Raw genomic sequence first — 17,640 nt, 5'->3', positions numbered from 1 at the left:
AAGGAAACAAAGGTGATAACCAGCCTTTTAAAAGTATTTTTTTTTAAAAGGGCGGTGGGAAAAGTTTGTAAAGATATCCGATTCATTTATTAAATACAAATTACTTTAATTTATATATATTTTTTGGATGCATTGCAACTCTGATGGATAGACTAGTATAGGCAGTAAGAGCTGGCCATGCTTTAACATTTTAAACCAGCCTCAAAGCACACCTCTTAATGGATCTAGCATCAGGTGGAACACAACTGAGAACACGATTCAGTCAGTGTGAAGTCATCAAAACAACAAATAAGCAGGAGGGACAGGAGAGCTTGAAGGTCATGACTATAGGATGTAAAAAAAATGCGAGAAAAAATGCGAGAAAAAATACTGCGTACAATATTAGCTTTGGTCACATAAAGTAAGTGATGTGAGGTAAAACTCTCACAACTCCATCAGACAGATAACCAAACAGTGATATATGACACTTGAGACGCAATTCCAAGTAGAGCAACACAACTGCATTAAATATGAATGATTGTGTAGTATTGTCTACGGAGTGTTTCTAATTGTTTTCTCATTTGTCTTAATGCTATTTACATTAGAATATTTTGAACGAAAACTCAATCTTTGTGGGGGCTATATTTCTGTATTTCTATCTACCTACCAGTAGCAAATCCTTTTTATGACAGAGGGTGGTTTTAAGACGTTTTGGTCAGTGTAAACAAGATGGATAATGAACAAACAAAGAAACACTTTAAAATAACCTTTCTCTGTCAGCGTTTCAGTCCTTTTCTCTTTGGTTTAACAGATAATGTTTTCTTAACCAGCATTTCATGCAGATTAAGTGCGATAAATTACAAATTATGGAGTTTAAAATGTCTTGCAGAATGCTTACTTTGTTTGAATGCCATTCGTCACCTGTAAATATATTCGTTTTGTTTAGAAATATATACATTATCTAATATTGCAAACATTCCGTAAACAAACATGATAAAAAAAACATTAAAACATATAGCTTTATAACAATACACATGAACACTATTAGCTCACAATTAGAATGCATTTCTGATCTTTGTAAACATTGTGACTTGTATATACTGTACACATCAAAAAGCAGCATACCACTGGACCATCTGTACAAATAACTGTGTGTTATTCATTTCTGGGTTTTCCTTCATTTCCACCAAAAATGTCACTCTTGGAATTCTTGTGGAATTTGAGATTTTCTTGGAATCCTCATTTAATTAACATTCCTCTGAAATATAGGACTGCTTCCTGCACCCTGTGTTTTTAAAGGGGGTCCTGTCTTTTGAAAACTGTGTGGGAACATATGATACCTTTTAATTACGTTTTTACCTCAACTAACTCTGTATCTGAGGCTAAGGAAAGAGACTGTCTTCAAAGAGATATTCTCACTGTGTGTGGCATCATGTTGTACGTTTGTGTGACGGAGGGGTAACCTTGTAGAAACTTTGAATATGAAACATTCATTTGAACTCGTCAAAATCTGTTGTACGTAGAGAGGTGAATACTGGGTTTTTCTAAACAACTGAAATCATAGAACATGTTAAATATATATTTAACAGCTTTATATAACACACCAACACCCCTGGAGAAATGCTGACCATGATAATACACCACTTTAAAAGTATAAAAATAGCTGAGCAACAAAAGAGGGCTTCAATTACCTGAGTACCTTCCCTTTTACACTGAAGTGGATTCATGTCTACGCACAACTAATGAGATACCATGCCATAAAGCGAGAAAAAATGCCTCAAAAAATAGTAGCATTAACATTTTTTAGCTCACCCTACACCTACTTAGTCTGATCACACTGATGTAATCATGCATGAATGTTTCACTAAGTACACTCAAAATCCACCTGGTTTTACACCGGTGGTTAAGGCTTTTCACTGTATTTAACCCCAGTTTGATGTATGCACAAAAAAATGAAACAGAAAACAAAAGAAAACTACAGTCATGGCAGTGAGAACGAAACAACAGTCTGTTTTCATCCTTCTACACATTCAATGTGGCAGGTGGTTGGCGACAGAGTTGAGTGTTTTTCCATCATCTCTCAAATGAAGGTGTCCCAGCACATAAAAGTGATACACCCTTATGCCTCGAACCTCATCTGTCGGGAACGTCCTGGCTTGATTCAAAGCAGAAAAAACTGTCAGTGTTGATGCACGCAGTTGTCCCCTTCAGACCCCCTGAGACTGATTTCATTTATTTTCTTCCAGTTTTCATCCCTACCAAAAGTGGCCTGGAGGTCACATGACTGTCTCCCTCTCCTCCTCCACCACAGGTGAGGGTTTCTCGTTCTCGCAGGGCCGAGTATGAGCCGAATGCTCCTCGTCAGGAATGTGAAGCTCCTGTCCTGACGAGGGTAAAGAGTTCTCAGAGACAGAGCCGTTCTTCACGTACCCAGGCAGGTTCCTGTGCCCGTTAACAGGCACCGGCCCCAGCCTGGTGGTGAGGTGAAGGGCCAGCGGTCCTCTGGCAGTGACGTTGGTAACACTGGTGTGTGACACCATCGGACCATAGCTGTACGTGTTGCTGCCGCTCCGAGCTTTCCTTTTGAAGTCCAGGGCCAGAGTCCTCCTGCTCCACGACTTTTTGATCTCAGCTTGCACCTGAGATCAGAAAGAAGTTACTCAGTCATGTAGGAGCTTAAAAATCATGCAGGAGCTCGTTGTGTAAGATGCCAAACTGAGTTCTTACCTCCCCATTGCAAAAGCAGTATATAATTGCTACTAGGAATCCCTGGAAAAGAGAAGAGAATGATTTCATGAATATACAGACTAGCCGTGTTTAACAACATGACATTTGAGCTGTATAATTTGATATTTTGCATGGTATTTCTAATCATAAGCCAAGCCATCCGTCTCTTCCTCTTTATCTAAATTGAGATCTAACCATAACCAAACATCTTAAAAGTAAGCAGTTATCTGACAGGGTTTGGTCATCTTTTAATGATAACGATGCATTAACCATTACCAAACATGATCAGATCACATTTGTTCAACTTGAAAGGATACATTCATATTTATTGGGACCCTTAGAGCTAAATTAACATTTTCTGAAATTTCAGAAACTTTACTTGGAAGGAGTTGAACAGCATCTCATAGTGCATCTGTATCAGCCAGGGAACTCCAGACACCTCTGTATACGGCATGGCATGGAATATGATGTAGTGGACACCGAAGAGAGGCATCAACACCATCGTGGACTTCAACAGTTTTCTGTAACAGTAAGAAAACAGACAAACTTAACAAAATACTACATAGTGTGCCAAACCATCTGCAGATTAAAGAGCTAAAACCTTAACAGAAAACAACAATTCTGAGTAGTTTAAAAGAAGGCTGATGCAAAAAGAATTCTGTTTGCAGCTCAAGTGTGCAAGACATAACCTTGAATATTGTGAAAGGCCTTTTCCACATTTAGCAACCATTTGAAGCCAAAATCAATTAAATGCAAGGAGTTCTGACTGACTAGTCGATAACAAATTCAACCTTACATTGGTTCAATTGTGAATAGGGCCTGATGCAGTAAGAGTAAATACATTCATGGTTTTATTACGCTGACAGTGATCCATACATCTGATGAATGAAGAGGAGCAGCCAGTCTATATATCTTGTCTCAGTACCTGTACTGTTGCCTGGTGTCACACCTGCCAGCATTTGTTTCTCGTAGTTTAGTTGCCAAGACTCTGATGATGTTCAGAAATAACATAAAATTGACCTGAAGAGAAAATAGGAACATAATGATATCAGTTAGTGTAGTTATAAACATAATGAGATGTTATCCAACAACTGTTATGCCACAGGTGCAGTTTACCACTGTTATTTACTGCTCAGCAGGCGAGAGGTGCAAGCAGTGAGCATGTACTTACCACTATAGCTGCCAGGATTGGCACTTGGTATATCCATTTCAAATTGCCTGCACTTAAGTCCCAACACCTGCAGTAGATAAACAACGTAAGGATCAGCAAAAGATGAGTAAGGATCTCGCTGCTAGCTGTGATGATCCAGGATCCCTCAGGTCCCCAGCGGTGTCTTTGATTATCACTGCCATCATTTCATAAAATCATAGGATTAAGACGGAGATTTACACACCATATTTGCTCTATCTTCCCCCATCTCTCAAATTGATTCGATATAAGTATCATATAAAACCACTGAGAAATGAACTTGATTAATTTCCTTCCTACTAAATTGATTCATAACCCCTGGGCTTCACATCAAGCCCCCTTATGTTTCAAAGGCTTTCGTACTTCTGAAAATGCTTTTTAGTATTCCTTTGAAATAGAAAACCTAAGGCTTCAGTTGGTATAAAATATTGTTAATTTTCCCTAAAGCTACCAAGTAGGGCACTGCCCTGTTTTTGAACCACATGATTTTCCTGTCCTTTTGAGGCAAATATCACAGAACTGGGTAAACATGTTGACAGTGGGTCAGTATTACCAGTGTGGTCCGCTGTAAATAGGTTTGATTTTCAGCCAAATGCTTATTACATCCCAAATAATTTACTACAGCTTTGGTTACTATCATGCTTAGTTTGTTTTCCTGCCCAAAATGCGTGGCAGGGAGCTGCTCTCCTGCTGAATGATAAGTGAAATATGTGCTGGACATCAGCCGGATACCAGCTTAGCCGTAAGCTCTCAGCTCCATGGTCCTTCATGTTTGACTGTGGTCCAGGACCAATGTGGAGACTACAGATAGTCAGTAAGAGGGGGGTCCACGGCCCTCAAAGTTGGTTTAAGGCAGTATTCTCTGAAGGTATTCTCTCCACTTTAATTCTTCACAGCTTTTAAACCTGTCCTCAAGCTTTACTACACAAGTATATGGTGTACTCGGTAATCAGAATCTGTGAAGAATGCGATATTTTTAGACTTGTTATCTTGAACCTTAGATATGCTGTTGTTACAGCCTTATGTGGATATGCAAATCTGTTGAAGGAGAATTTCCGCAGATCCCACATCTGATCAGCGAAGTAAAACTACTGAGGCGAAATGTAATTCTCTCTTTATTTAAATTTACCAAGAAAATATGTATTTATGTTTTTACAGATCACTTACTCTGTGTCTGCAAACGTGGCTCTCATAGTTGCCCAAACTGTCACAACCATAGCTGGTACTCCTGAGAAATACAATTAAACCAATTAAAGATGTTGTGATAAAATAGCCATTACTATAATATATATATATATATATATATATATATATATATAAAATAATCTCATAAATCTTTAAGATATCCATTATTTGTCAGTATTGGTAGAACCCGGGTAGCACAGCATCCACATTGTATGCGCTGTGCTTAAGTCACTTATACGCACAGTGTGTACAATGCAGGAACTGTAAAGCCCATATTCAGCCAGTGTGTTTACAGGCATGAGTCATTCTCTACTGTCCTGAGCTATATATATATATATATATATATATATAAAATGCAATATCAGGGATATGACAGCAGATTTCTCTCTCTCTCTCTTTTTTTAACATGATTAAATCAGACCATAACAACCTTACAAAATACTTAACATATTTAATGTTTTAATTAGCATTGGCAAGTCCACTAATCATATTGCAATCACATGCATGCGTATGTAAATGAAACATAACTCACCCCATCCAATCAGAGTAAATCCCCATAGATATTTTCTGTCTGAGAAGAAGGTCATAAAGATGAGGCTGTGGAGGTAAAGACCCTCCACAAGGATCCAGTAGTAATTGGTCGCCAGAAAGTACAAGAACAAGGTCACAACCACCTTGCAGCCGATCTATACACAAACAACAGAAAAGGAAAACGGATTTAATCAATACCCACACCGACAAAAAGTCCCACTTTTTGAACACTTTCCAGAAAACTGTAAGAGTCCATCAAAACAGACAGCTGCAGCTGACTGAATGCATGCTTTCGGAGACCCGCATTAGACCAAGAAAGACCATGAAAGTGGATCACATCTTTCCAGTTTTCAGATCCTTTAATTGGCTACCCGTGTGTCTAAGACTTGGTTTTAAAACACTTGAGAAAGAAAGAGGAAAAGTAAGCAAAACATCAGATTGATGGCGATAACTGAAGATGATCTACGGGACATTCCTGGGAGGCTGAAATGAGGTCAACAAACGAGTTTGTGAAGCTTCTTGTGTTGATGTATTCATTCATGTGTATCACCCCATACTTCAGCACTCAACACCTCCATCTTGGCTGGCTTCAACCTCCTCCCTGCTCAGATACGACATTGTATTAGCTAGAAACTATGGAGACATCACTTTGATGACATTGCTACAGATGAGATGCAGTTGGTGTTTGATGTCAGACAACATGATGCCATCTATAATCAGTATAGAAGGAAGACGTTTCTTTCTGAGAGCGAAGAGTCTATAATTATACTGATTTGCACGAAGAATTTACATAATTTAGATAGTGTTAGTGCTTGTGTTATTCACACCCTGTTATTTGTCTCTGACACAGTGTCTTGATTCATTATCTACACTTGTTGAAGCCCAAGCTTTATTCTAATGTTATTCTTTAAAAGTGCAATCACAAGTTAAATTGAAAAAAACATGTTTTTATAGATAAGTATATTTAAACTTCGCCTTTCATTTACAGCATTTTCTTGCTGATCATATTTGGTGGAACAAACAGGGTCTAGTCAAGTCAATTTGATCAATTCAGCTCTCTATCCTCCATCCCTCTGTAGTTAGCCCCTCAATGTGGGTTTATAAATATAAATAATGAATAAAACCTATTATGTTCTTGTTGCATTGACAGGAAGTCCCAGAAGCCTTTATTCATTTAGTCAGTCATCGATTCGGCTCCACTTAAAGTCAACCTCCACACTGTGGTCTAGCTTTGGTTGTTCATCAATGTGTATTCTAAAAAGCATTTCTGGGCTACAGCAGGGATTTAGCCATGGGGACTTTGGATATTTTAGTTTTCTACAAACATAATTTGTTCCTATTTCTTCAATACAACTGATTTTAAAAGCTTGAGTATAAGGTTCTTGTTACGGACTAAAAAGAATGCAGATGTTTAGGAGTCAGACAGTTTGATGATGAATGTTGATGAATATGTCAAAATCAGCAAATGAAATGTGCAAATGAAAGGTAAATTGAAACCTTTTAGCACTAAAACTATAGATCAACAGAGATATTTTTAATCGTATTAGTGTTGAACAATGGCCAATTTCTATTTTCATTATGCGGTTCTTTGCTACATACTTGATTCCTTAGATAGAGAGGAAGTTCCGAACCAAAACAAATATGTACTTGAAGATCAAATATGTATTAAGTGCCTTAACAATTAAACATTCCTCCTAAATAATAATGTAAAAGTGTTTCCAATTATAATAAAAATGCCTCTTTAATAAAAAACTCTAGCCAAAATAAAACTCTAGCCATTATTTAAGGCAAGAATAAACTCTTGCACAAATACAATCTGCACTGATGCACCTATAGGAGAAGAGCGATATCAATATTCCCTCCAAGTTTGCATATGCAGTAAAACACAATTTAGAGCCAGGAGGTGCCCACTAAATAAATGGCACAAATTGTTTGTTTGCGTTTTTAAGCATGCATGAAAAGTGCCCAGTCTTCACCCATTTTTGAAACCTGACTCTGAAAGGGAAAGCCAAGTACTGGCCTAGTAAAAGCTTGGCATGGTGACAAACCGTGCCGTTTATTTGCTCCAGCACTGGAAAGGCAGGTGAGACTTGCAAATTACAACTTCCTTTTTGGAAGCAAAATGTTAACGCCCAACTACACGATAAGTTAAATGATCTGTTCATGAAACACAATGAAACAAGGACTTCTGTTATGACTTTCATAAAAAACAGATAATCCTTCATTGGCCTAATGGCACACTGTACCTATATTAATACTGTATGTCACATTGAAAAAGTACCATTATGTGTCTTGTCGCTTGCTGTGGCATACACGTGATTTTCAGTGAGTGGTTTTCCCTCAATTTTTTCTCCGTTAAGGTCAGAGTGTGCTGTGCTGGTGTACTTACAAACTGTGTTTTGTTGGCTGGCGGAGCCTCAGTGATGGACTTGAGGTCTTCCACGGTGACTCTTTCCATGCTCTCTACGGCTGATCCAGAGTAGAGCACAACATCTTTCACAAAAATACTGATAGCTCTTAGCATGTAGGACACAAATAGGTGCATGTGGATGTAGTTCCTGGTGCAGTGCAATCGTCTAGGGAGAAAACAAACAAGAGCGGCAAGGTCAAAAGAGAGACCTTTGGACAATTGTGTGTGTGTGTGTGCGTGCGTGCGTGCGTGCGTGCGTGCGTGCGTGTGTGTGTGTGTGTGTGTGTGTGGGTGGGCTGGCACAACTTCATGTAATTGTGTGTAAGTACTTTCACACACACACACTGCAACAATACTCATCCTAATTAGAGCCAGCTGAGTTCCACGCTGACTATAACACATTCTTGAGATTTAGGGGCTTGAGACGCACAAATATTGAATTGCTCCGCTCAAAGGGAGCTGTAAAAACAAAATTGCAAGCATGTGTTGAGAAAAGCATGCAAATTTGCTTCCAGACAATCACGAGTTTATCTGTCAAAAGTTCATCCAAAACATCCTGTCTGAGCATTTACTGTGGAGCGGGCCTTTGGGGGGATGCTCCAGCATTTGAATATGCTATAAAAATACAATAAAAACTAATAATACAACTGAATGTTCATAACGTTTGAATTCATTCTAAAAGCCAACGTGAACAATACTGCTTATAGGAGAAAAAAAATCTATTCGTTATTAGCTATTTTTCTTCTAAAGCCTCATTAATGAGCTGAATATTTGGCAAGCTATCCTTAGAGAGATATTGATTTAAGGGGCAAACTAATCTAGCGCACATTTCCCTAGTGAAAAATTCTGAACACAACTGCTAATGTCAAATATCCCTTTTTTCTCCCTGGAAAACATTTACGAGCTCTCCTGTCTAAAAGCTGAGATGTTGAAGGGGAGACATGGCTGGAGTGCTCCGGAGCACAGAGCCAGAATGTCAGAAGGGCCCATGGGATAACTTATTAAACTAATTTGGCCCATAGATTTCCTGGTGCCAGTTGGGAGCGTTCCTAAAGCCGTCTGACTGCCTGCCTGTATGGTAAATCACGCTGGTGGGAACATTGGTAAACAGCGCCTTCACATCGATTCCTGATACTCCCCATGCTTAACATATAAGCAAATAAGGACAAATGTGCCCTGCATTAATTAGCTGGGGGAAAAAAACAACTGTTGCCTCAAAAATTAAATGAATTCAACCTTGTTTTAGGGTTTTTCTTTAATGATCAAATATATATTTAACATTCCTACAGTAGGAGAAGCAAAGCTGTTCAAATGCAATAGCTTAGAATTTCCCTCTCAATTATTCACATTTTTAAGCACTTCCCAATTTTCTTTATTTGTGGGAGTAGAGGGAAAGGATAAAGGCAAAAGGCTTGAGACCTGTAATCTTTGCAAGCATATCGGATGAACAGAATCAATATCAAAGCTTTGGTTGTTGTTCATTGAGTCTTGAAATCAGCATGAAAATAACAAAGAACTTAAATGTCACAGACATGCGCTCCTGCAAGCCTGAAGGCAGATTCTTCCTCAAAGGTGGATATATCATAGTCTGTTAAAACTCAAAGTAAAGACCAAAGGTAATGTTTGATTCAGTTTGCATGCTTTGTGTTTTTGCCGTGACACACTCCATCGCATGCTTATAAAGGCGGTGGCATATCGCATGATTTCATGACAAAGCCATTCAGCCATTAATCCATTAAGCCATCACACAATTAAAATGCTTTCTGTTTCCTATGTTTGCGACGTATAACATGGTAAGACATTTTCATTGTGCCATCATGCTGGTAAACCTTTACACTCTGTTTCGATCCCTGCTGCAATGGCTCTACACTTATTTGTTCCTAAATCCCTCTCTTGTGAGCCTCTGGGGTTGAAAGGATTAATTGGAAAATGTTCACTGCATCGACTCACCGAAAATATCCCAAGATGACGACAGCAACCATGAGTGATCCCAGAGAGATGGAGTACCCGACTGTGTAGATGAGATACAGACGATGAAAGACCTCCTGTTGAAAGAGCATTGTTTGTTACAATATCAACAGGCTTCAAAATGGATAACAATAATGAGACAGGACTACAGCACATCCTTCCTTAGTGCATTCATTGTAGTGCCTATTCAAATTAAATACCTGCAGTTTGTGTCAAAGAACTCGAAAACAAACTAGAAAATGTATGAATAGTAACAATTGCCTTAGTAAATAGGACATGTCGACAATAGAAAGTAAATAGATCAAAACAAATCTTGTGTACGCTTGTACTTAATTACGATTTATTGTTTGCTCATCTGCTAACGAAATGTTCAATATGCCGCAGTTACCGCAATGTAATGTCATTTAATGCTGCTTTCATGAAAAAAAAATTCCAACGGTTGGAAAATAACATGCATACTCAAAGGGGTTTTATTCCGTTTTACGGAAGCAGAAACATTGAATAACTAGTTAACATATTTGTTTGTTGAATGTTTTTAGTTATACTTGATTTAAGCCACTGCAGCATCAGTTTATTCTAAGTGCTTCGTAACATTACTATCAGGTACATTATTATTGACTACCTTACTTAAGTTATTTTATTAGAAAGAGCATGTGTTTACAACATTCGCCCTATATTGGAATATCTTCCCTTTGAATATGCCATTGCCACCTGGTGACAGAAATGTCTCAAACACTCAGACATTTCTGATGGAAAACAGCATTTGACATGGGTGGCGGGGCTGAGAAAGGCTGGGTGGGGCGGTTTCATCTTCAGTCGTGAGCTGGCAGCCAGAAGAGAGCCACTAACCAGTCCTTCTGTGCGTCAACATGCTGAGAAGGGGGTTAAGAGCCCCGTGTGACGTAACCAGATACTGCACTGCTGTTATCATTTAGCATCAGGGTCCTGTGCCAGAAAAACGAAGTTGTGTCTAAGTTGTGGTGGTGGTCTGCGGCATGGCAGTTGAGCTGTGTGGGGCTTTCATTTGTGCATATGTATTTGTCATTAACTGCTGCAACCGCTCCCTCGGGATCCCATCAACATAAACATGTGAAGTCATAGAGAAACTGAAGGGCGCCATGATGAGGTTGTGCCCACATCCTCGACACCACATTCACACAGCCGAGAGGAAAATGTATGTGGAACATACAGCTGATGATTTTACCAACCCATGGCACAAATGTGTAAAAAAAGTAATTCAACGTTTCTAAAAATGAGTAACTGAGTCCTCCTTTTCTCTTTGTCCCCTATTAGCCAAGTGCAAAACATTTTGTAACCACTAGCAACACTGCAGAGCCACTAAACACCAACCTCTAATTTGGTAATAATACACCTAATTCATTAAAAGGCTATTGAAGGCTTTATATTCAAGACTGTACAAAAAATGTTTTGAGACCATAAAGAAAATACAATAAAAACTCCTTTAAAAGCCATGTCAGCATCATTAGGTACTGTGCACAATGCATTTTTTACTGATACACATTTGTCCATATATAACCAATAAGAGCTGAGTTAGTTCTATTTTGACCATTTATAGCCTTACAGCAGTTTTCCACCCTACTTACAATACCCAGTAGTCCTATTCACTGCCAGTGTTATGTACTGACATCCAACCTTTACACAGTGATAGAGAAAGAAACAAAGCTGCGGTCAGGGTCACCTTTGTCAGTCACATGGAGGACGGAGGAGCAGGAGGTTGCCTTGCCTGCTTTACAAAAAATGTCTCTACAAGCGCTGTGGTGTGATGGTGATGTCAGTGCTCTTGGTATTTATGATCCCAGGTTTGACTCTCGCATGCAGACTCCGTTGGATTTTATGTTACCGATAGTTTAGCCTAATTATAAGGTTTAGGAACGCTGTGTTAGTGGTTTAATATAAACAAGACACAATAGTGATGTCATGATTAGAAATTGTAAAAGTGGTATGATGGTTGTTATCTGGGATAATGGTAAGACACAGTGATATGGCCTTCAATATTCTGTGTTATTTGTATCCCCATTGATGCTAATATATGATGTTATGTAAGTGTATTTAAAGTTGTTGCAAATGTTTGCTTGTGTGAAATGTACAACTATTGTATTGCATACTGATATTACACAACAACTACTGTGTAATAGTACTGTGTGCATATACATCTGTGACAACAATAAATATAGAGTGAGGGTTTCAACTACTACTGATGTAGGCTATTCTCCTAAACTGTTGGTACTTATACCTAGGAAAAGTAATGCACTATAACTTGTATATGACGCAAGTAATCAGTTAACATACATTCCATTAAATTGTGAGACAGGATTGGTAATGTATGATAAAACAGTTGTGCGTCAGTCCTACTGCTAGGTAGGTGAGGGTTGATGGATCCAAAATCATAATATTTTCCCCTATAGGAGAACACTGTTTGTGTCCCGTGTGAAACAAGAAATCACTGTTGATTTATTTGTTACATCTGTACTTAATGAAGACAACTTGCATATTTATTTGAACCCAAAGCACCATATTTTCGGTATCCTATCTAAGTGGTTTGTTGCCTTGTTTTGCTGGACATTCAAAAATAACAACATAACTCTTGTTGTATAAGGATACATTGACTGATGAGGCAGGCATGGAACAATGATCATCCCCATGTCAGCTTTGCTCTTCAATCATCATCAATCATAACAACAGCAAACGACAATAAAAAAATACAATTAAATCACAAAACTAGCCTGGGACTTTTCAAGCAAGTAGCCGAAAACACAAAACACACACAGTTTCTGTTGTGCTTCTTCTGTAGCTATTTTTGATTGTTTATGTATAATGATAATGCAATGACAAAAGTGTACCTCCATGTTCAACCCAATGTTTCAATGTGACAATGTTTTTTCAAAGTGAGGTTCATAAAAAAAAGGGGTAACAGACCTAGTTTGGTAGCAGAGTGCTGATCTGAACCCCATCAAACACCTTGAGGACACCTGGGACGAGGTTAGGCACCCAGCTGTGAGACGGGTCTTATCACCAATCACTGGAACCTGGCTGCAGAGATTTGCTCCCATTCAGCCTGGTTTCAAAATGTGGGTGTAATGTTTAGCTGTGCGCATACTTATGATAATTCAGGGCATAACTAATTTACAAGATTTGAGTTCATTCATGAAAAACAACAAACACAACTGAGATAACTGGTAGCCTCAAATGGCTACTGTGGGACACTTCTTTTTTAAAGTTTGATTACTTCAATACCAGGAAAGCAGCATGACTCTAGTACATGGAGTCATTTTGGTTTTCATCTATTTTATCCCTGTGTAGGCTGCCGTGAAGTTGTCTATGAGGTTTAGTCATTATTGGTGACTTCTTAGACTTCTTTGAAATTGAATGCTTTTTGAGAAGTTTTGCAATTAGCAATTAAGTCAGTGTAGCAATCCCTTTAGTTTATACTGACATTTAGCTGATTGAAGTCTCATATTATCAAAAAGCAACCACATTGGCATACTGTCATTATCTTCCCGTCATTATCTCTACATTTCACTCAATAAGACTCAATTTCATTTGCACTGTACATTACTTAGCAGGCATGCTGACAATGTGCTACACATTTAAAAGGGGTTGTAATTGCAGGGTAAAACGGTGCAACAAATGCCTAGAAGGCTGAAATATATAAAGCATTACAATTAACTTGATGCATTATTCTGGAGGAAGACACTGTAACTGTGACCATGAGCATGGAAATGGCGATGAGACGGACCTTACCCTTTCATGGCTAGGGTTGTAATGGAGGAGGAATTTTGAACATTCGTTATAATTGGCCCACGTCTTGTTGGCTGTGGCCAGTTCCCACGTTCCGTTGTTGTCACACCGACGGTATGCCAGTCCTAGACACCAAACAGAAAAGGCTATTTTTAATTACAGATTTTGCCACTTGTTTTTCAACACAAGCAATTACTCATCCAGCTTAATTGGACCTGAATAATTGTTGAACTTGAGAAAGAGGTTAGGAAGCCAAGTTATGATTACAGTACGTTAGCATCATCCGGGGCCTGGTGCTCTTTGAGCAGCTGGAAAAAAGCATTACGGTTTCAGCTGTGTCCAGGGCTAGCGCTCACCTTTATGGTTGAAGTCATGGATATACTCCGGACAGGTGGTTGATACAAGCTTTCCCGGAGGCCCTCCAGGCCAACAAACAATGCCGTCCCATTCTGGTGAGCAGTAACTTTCTGTGGAGACAAAAGCATTACTGACTTTTAAATCTAGAACCACAGAGGGTTGTTCTCCCTCTGCTCCAGCATTACATGTCTGTAGGCATTTACAAGAGAAGAAGTGCAGCATGTTGCCAAGGGTCATGTTGTCCTTTGAAAAGTAGGCCAGGTATGAACTTTACACAGTATGTAAATCAGCACTGTTAAACAGTCTTGTAATGTGTGGTGAGTCTTTGTTGTGTTTAAAGAAAGCCTTGGTTATGGGGAAAACAAACACCCAATCATTTCTCATACAATTCAGATTAGCAAAAATTCTAATTTCCCACATGCAGATAACAAGTTGTCCATTGAATCTGGTTTGTTGATTAAGGCTTGTTTGTGAGTTGCAGCATATTTAATGAATGTTTTTGTCTTGATAGCATCATATTGTTTTTTTGCTGTATGGTATTCATTTCAGATTGGATCTAATTAAAAAAATATTTCCTTCCATACTGCATTGTAGTACTCTGAGTATCTTATTATGGCGAAATACTAATGAGTGGTGGTTGTATGCTTCCGTCAACAAGTCATGATGCAGTTTACATCAACTTCTTTCCAAAATGTCATCACTATTTTATTAGACATGTGTAAAACTATCATAATAAGCATATGAATTTTTTTGTTTTTTGTTGCCAAAACCCTGTTTCGTTAGATCGCAGTGATCTTGGCTTTTGACCACCTTAACCCAATAAAATCATCCCTGACTCCAAGCTGACATTTATTTGTCACCATCCACAAACATATAATCGCCGGTTACAAAGGCATAATAAAAGCTATGTTGAATGTTCTTGATATAGAAATATAAAAATATTGGAAAGTTTCCCTTCTGTCTCATTAGTTTGGTATTGACAAGCACCAATGAGGCATGCTAGTGAACATATTTGATTTTAATATAGATTTTCTTCTCTTCAAGTTATATTCAAAATATGAATATTTGCCGATCTCGTGGCTGACCAAGAGTCCAAAACTTTAATATAATCCATTATTTATTATTTACGAGACGCTGGAAACAAGGGGTTTGCCATTTTGCCTGGTTTACTAACTGTAACATTCAATTAGTTTTTGTTGCCAATTATTTTATTAATCAACTTACTAATGGATCATTTTTTAATCTTTCAATTTAATTATCACGGCTCCCTGGAGGTCGAGGTGTAATTTTTTTTCATATCTCGACTGTCACTATTTAATAAAGATATTCTATTTTGGCAGTATTAATAATAATCAAAAATCGAAAATGATCATATATCTTGTGGAATACCTCATCCCTCTCCTCGTTTTGGTCCTTAATGAACAGACATTATGAGTCAAAACATCTAAAAAAAAGTAAAAAAAACATCCATAACCATTTCACATAGTTGTGCTTTTAAATACAGGATTGGCTGATCAGATGAAAGATTCAATTAAAGATTCACATTTGTGAATGAGGAATATGTGAAAAGTTGTGCAGGAAGCTTCAAGATTGTTTACTCTGTGCTTTTCCTGAAGATCACCAAATCTCTTTCATCAATTTTCATGAAGAATGTACAACATGAGACTTTGTAATAACATATGTCTACTTAGTTCAGACAAAGAGTTGCATGTTCAAAGGGAGGAAAAATGCCATTTCCGACCGTAGAGGCCCCTAATTGTCCGCTAAACCGTGGACCTCAGCACTTGATAGTGGGAGCAAAGTCCCTTTCCACACAGATTCCTGGCAAAAGCCTCCCTGATGGCTTGGCATCCATATTGTATTATTGAAAACATCTGCCCAACTTTGACCACTAATAAGTAGTTAAGGATAAAACTAAAACTATCCTCTCTCTGCAGTAGATCCATTATTTTCTCATTCCTATAATCAAACTATAAAAAAAAGAAACATCTGAAGCCATGACGACATGCTTTTTATTTGCCTGTCACTTGGAGCGCAAAATTAAAGAGCTGACTGATTCCTACAGATCTCTGGTGGTTGAAAAACAGAGTTTAGTTTTGAAAATCACGCAGACCACACATCCTGGGAGTAAAAGTAAAATTGCTTTTCATTTTTTGCCATAGGTTTCATTACCATAGGACCACCTACTAACAGGCTCAAATTAAACACAGAACACACGCACATATATAATTTCCCGTTCATTTCTTGACCACGATTTAAATATAAACCTGACTACGGAGGGACTTTGGTAATAGTGATGTCACTGGGGTTTTAATACGGTTTTCTTTCCCCCAGACTCATTGGTTTCTAACCGGCAGATGTCAAAACACATATTGCATTTTCTCATGATACATACATGCAACCTTTTATAATGATCGCTGATGTTATTCTACACGCAAACCACAAGCTTGAAGGCTGAGCTATTTTCACACTGCAAGGTCTGGGGCATTGCACCCACATCCCTCCACTGTCCTCTCCAAGTAAACCTCAGTGTTTCCCTCAATGAAAACCTTGTCTTTGCCACGCAATGGAGATTTTGTGTGTTTAAAGCAAAATTGAGAAACAAAAACAAATAGATAAAATGCTGAAATCGAACCAAAACTATGGTTTTAGCCTCCCACATGATCATTTGTTTTCTCTGGACCTAGACTTGCACAATCAATTAATTACAGAGCAAAACCTACATTTCAGACCAAGCGTTTCTACAACAGTCCTCACTCCACATCTCCTATAATAGAACACCACATGTTTATACAGTGCCAGAAGAAAAACAAACAGATGGGGGTGGTCATGCTGGACACAGGCAAGACAAATACTGAAGTAAAGCAAAAACGTCCCAAAAAATGCAATTTAGCTGCTATTCTCCGAGCTACCTCATCCCAAAGATGGTCACACCAAAATACAAGCGGAAAGAAAATGTTTGGAAAATCACAAGAGGGAATTCTGGCAAAGTCCTAATGACCACTTCAAGGAAAACACTTACATGGGTCACCAGAAAGCACAATAAATGCTTTCCTTGAACTGAATCTTAAATCTCGCAGCCTCCTAAATTATACATTACTCAGATTTAAAATTATTTCCACATAAAATAGTTACAAACAAAAAACCAAATGAGACTCTTAAGTTAAATTCAAGGTGAAATGATGTCAAAGCAAGCCAAGTTCAGTAAAAAAGAAAATCAATTCAAGCATGTTAACAAGCACATATTGCTTATCAAGGCATACAACAACCACATCAGGGACTCTTTTTTTCTTAAGGTATGTTTATTTTAATTGATTGAACAATGTGCAATTTTCCGAAAGAGGTCAAAAAACAGCCCCCACATACAGGATGAGTCATATCCAGAGTGTTTGCCCGCAGCATCAGGTATGCAGATCAGCTACTGTGTGATGTGCTAATGTACCCTGAAACTTCACCTCAAGCACTTCACAGATAGCAGAAGGACCTTTCTGATTCAGTGTTAATATCACAGTATGTACAGACACATTGCCACAAA

The 17,640-nt window shown here is 38.3% G+C and overlaps 1 protein-coding gene across 1 annotated transcript in view; it reads right to left on the bottom strand.

The window, feature by feature from the left end:
- Positions 1–2,199: 2,199 nt before the first annotated feature.
- The window catches only part of pth1r (parathyroid hormone 1 receptor), a 46,629-nt gene continuing 31,188 nt past the window's right edge, over positions 2,200–17,640 (bottom strand). The window contains exons 3-13 of the mRNA XM_034137545.1: positions 14,105–14,215; positions 13,752–13,873; positions 9,972–10,066; positions 8,001–8,187; positions 5,613–5,766; positions 5,063–5,123; positions 3,878–3,944; positions 3,632–3,726; positions 3,086–3,227; positions 2,707–2,748; positions 2,200–2,618 (exon numbers count right to left, since the gene is read on the bottom strand). Coding sequence (XP_033993436.1) covers positions 2,256–2,618; positions 2,707–2,748; positions 3,086–3,227; positions 3,632–3,726; positions 3,878–3,944; positions 5,063–5,123; positions 5,613–5,766; positions 8,001–8,187; positions 9,972–10,066; positions 13,752–13,873; positions 14,105–14,215 — 1,439 coding nt within the window. The 3' untranslated portion in view covers positions 2,200–2,255. The remainder of the gene's footprint in view (positions 2,619–2,706; positions 2,749–3,085; positions 3,228–3,631; positions 3,727–3,877; positions 3,945–5,062; positions 5,124–5,612; positions 5,767–8,000; positions 8,188–9,971; positions 10,067–13,751; positions 13,874–14,104; positions 14,216–17,640) is intronic.

The sequence above is a fragment of the Trematomus bernacchii genome, unplaced genomic scaffold (genome assembly GCF_902827165.1).
Source record: "Trematomus bernacchii unplaced genomic scaffold, fTreBer1.1, whole genome shotgun sequence".
Taxonomy (NCBI): Eukaryota; Metazoa; Chordata; class Actinopteri; order Perciformes; family Nototheniidae; genus Trematomus; species Trematomus bernacchii.
This window is presented reverse-complemented; position numbering and strand designations above follow the sequence as displayed.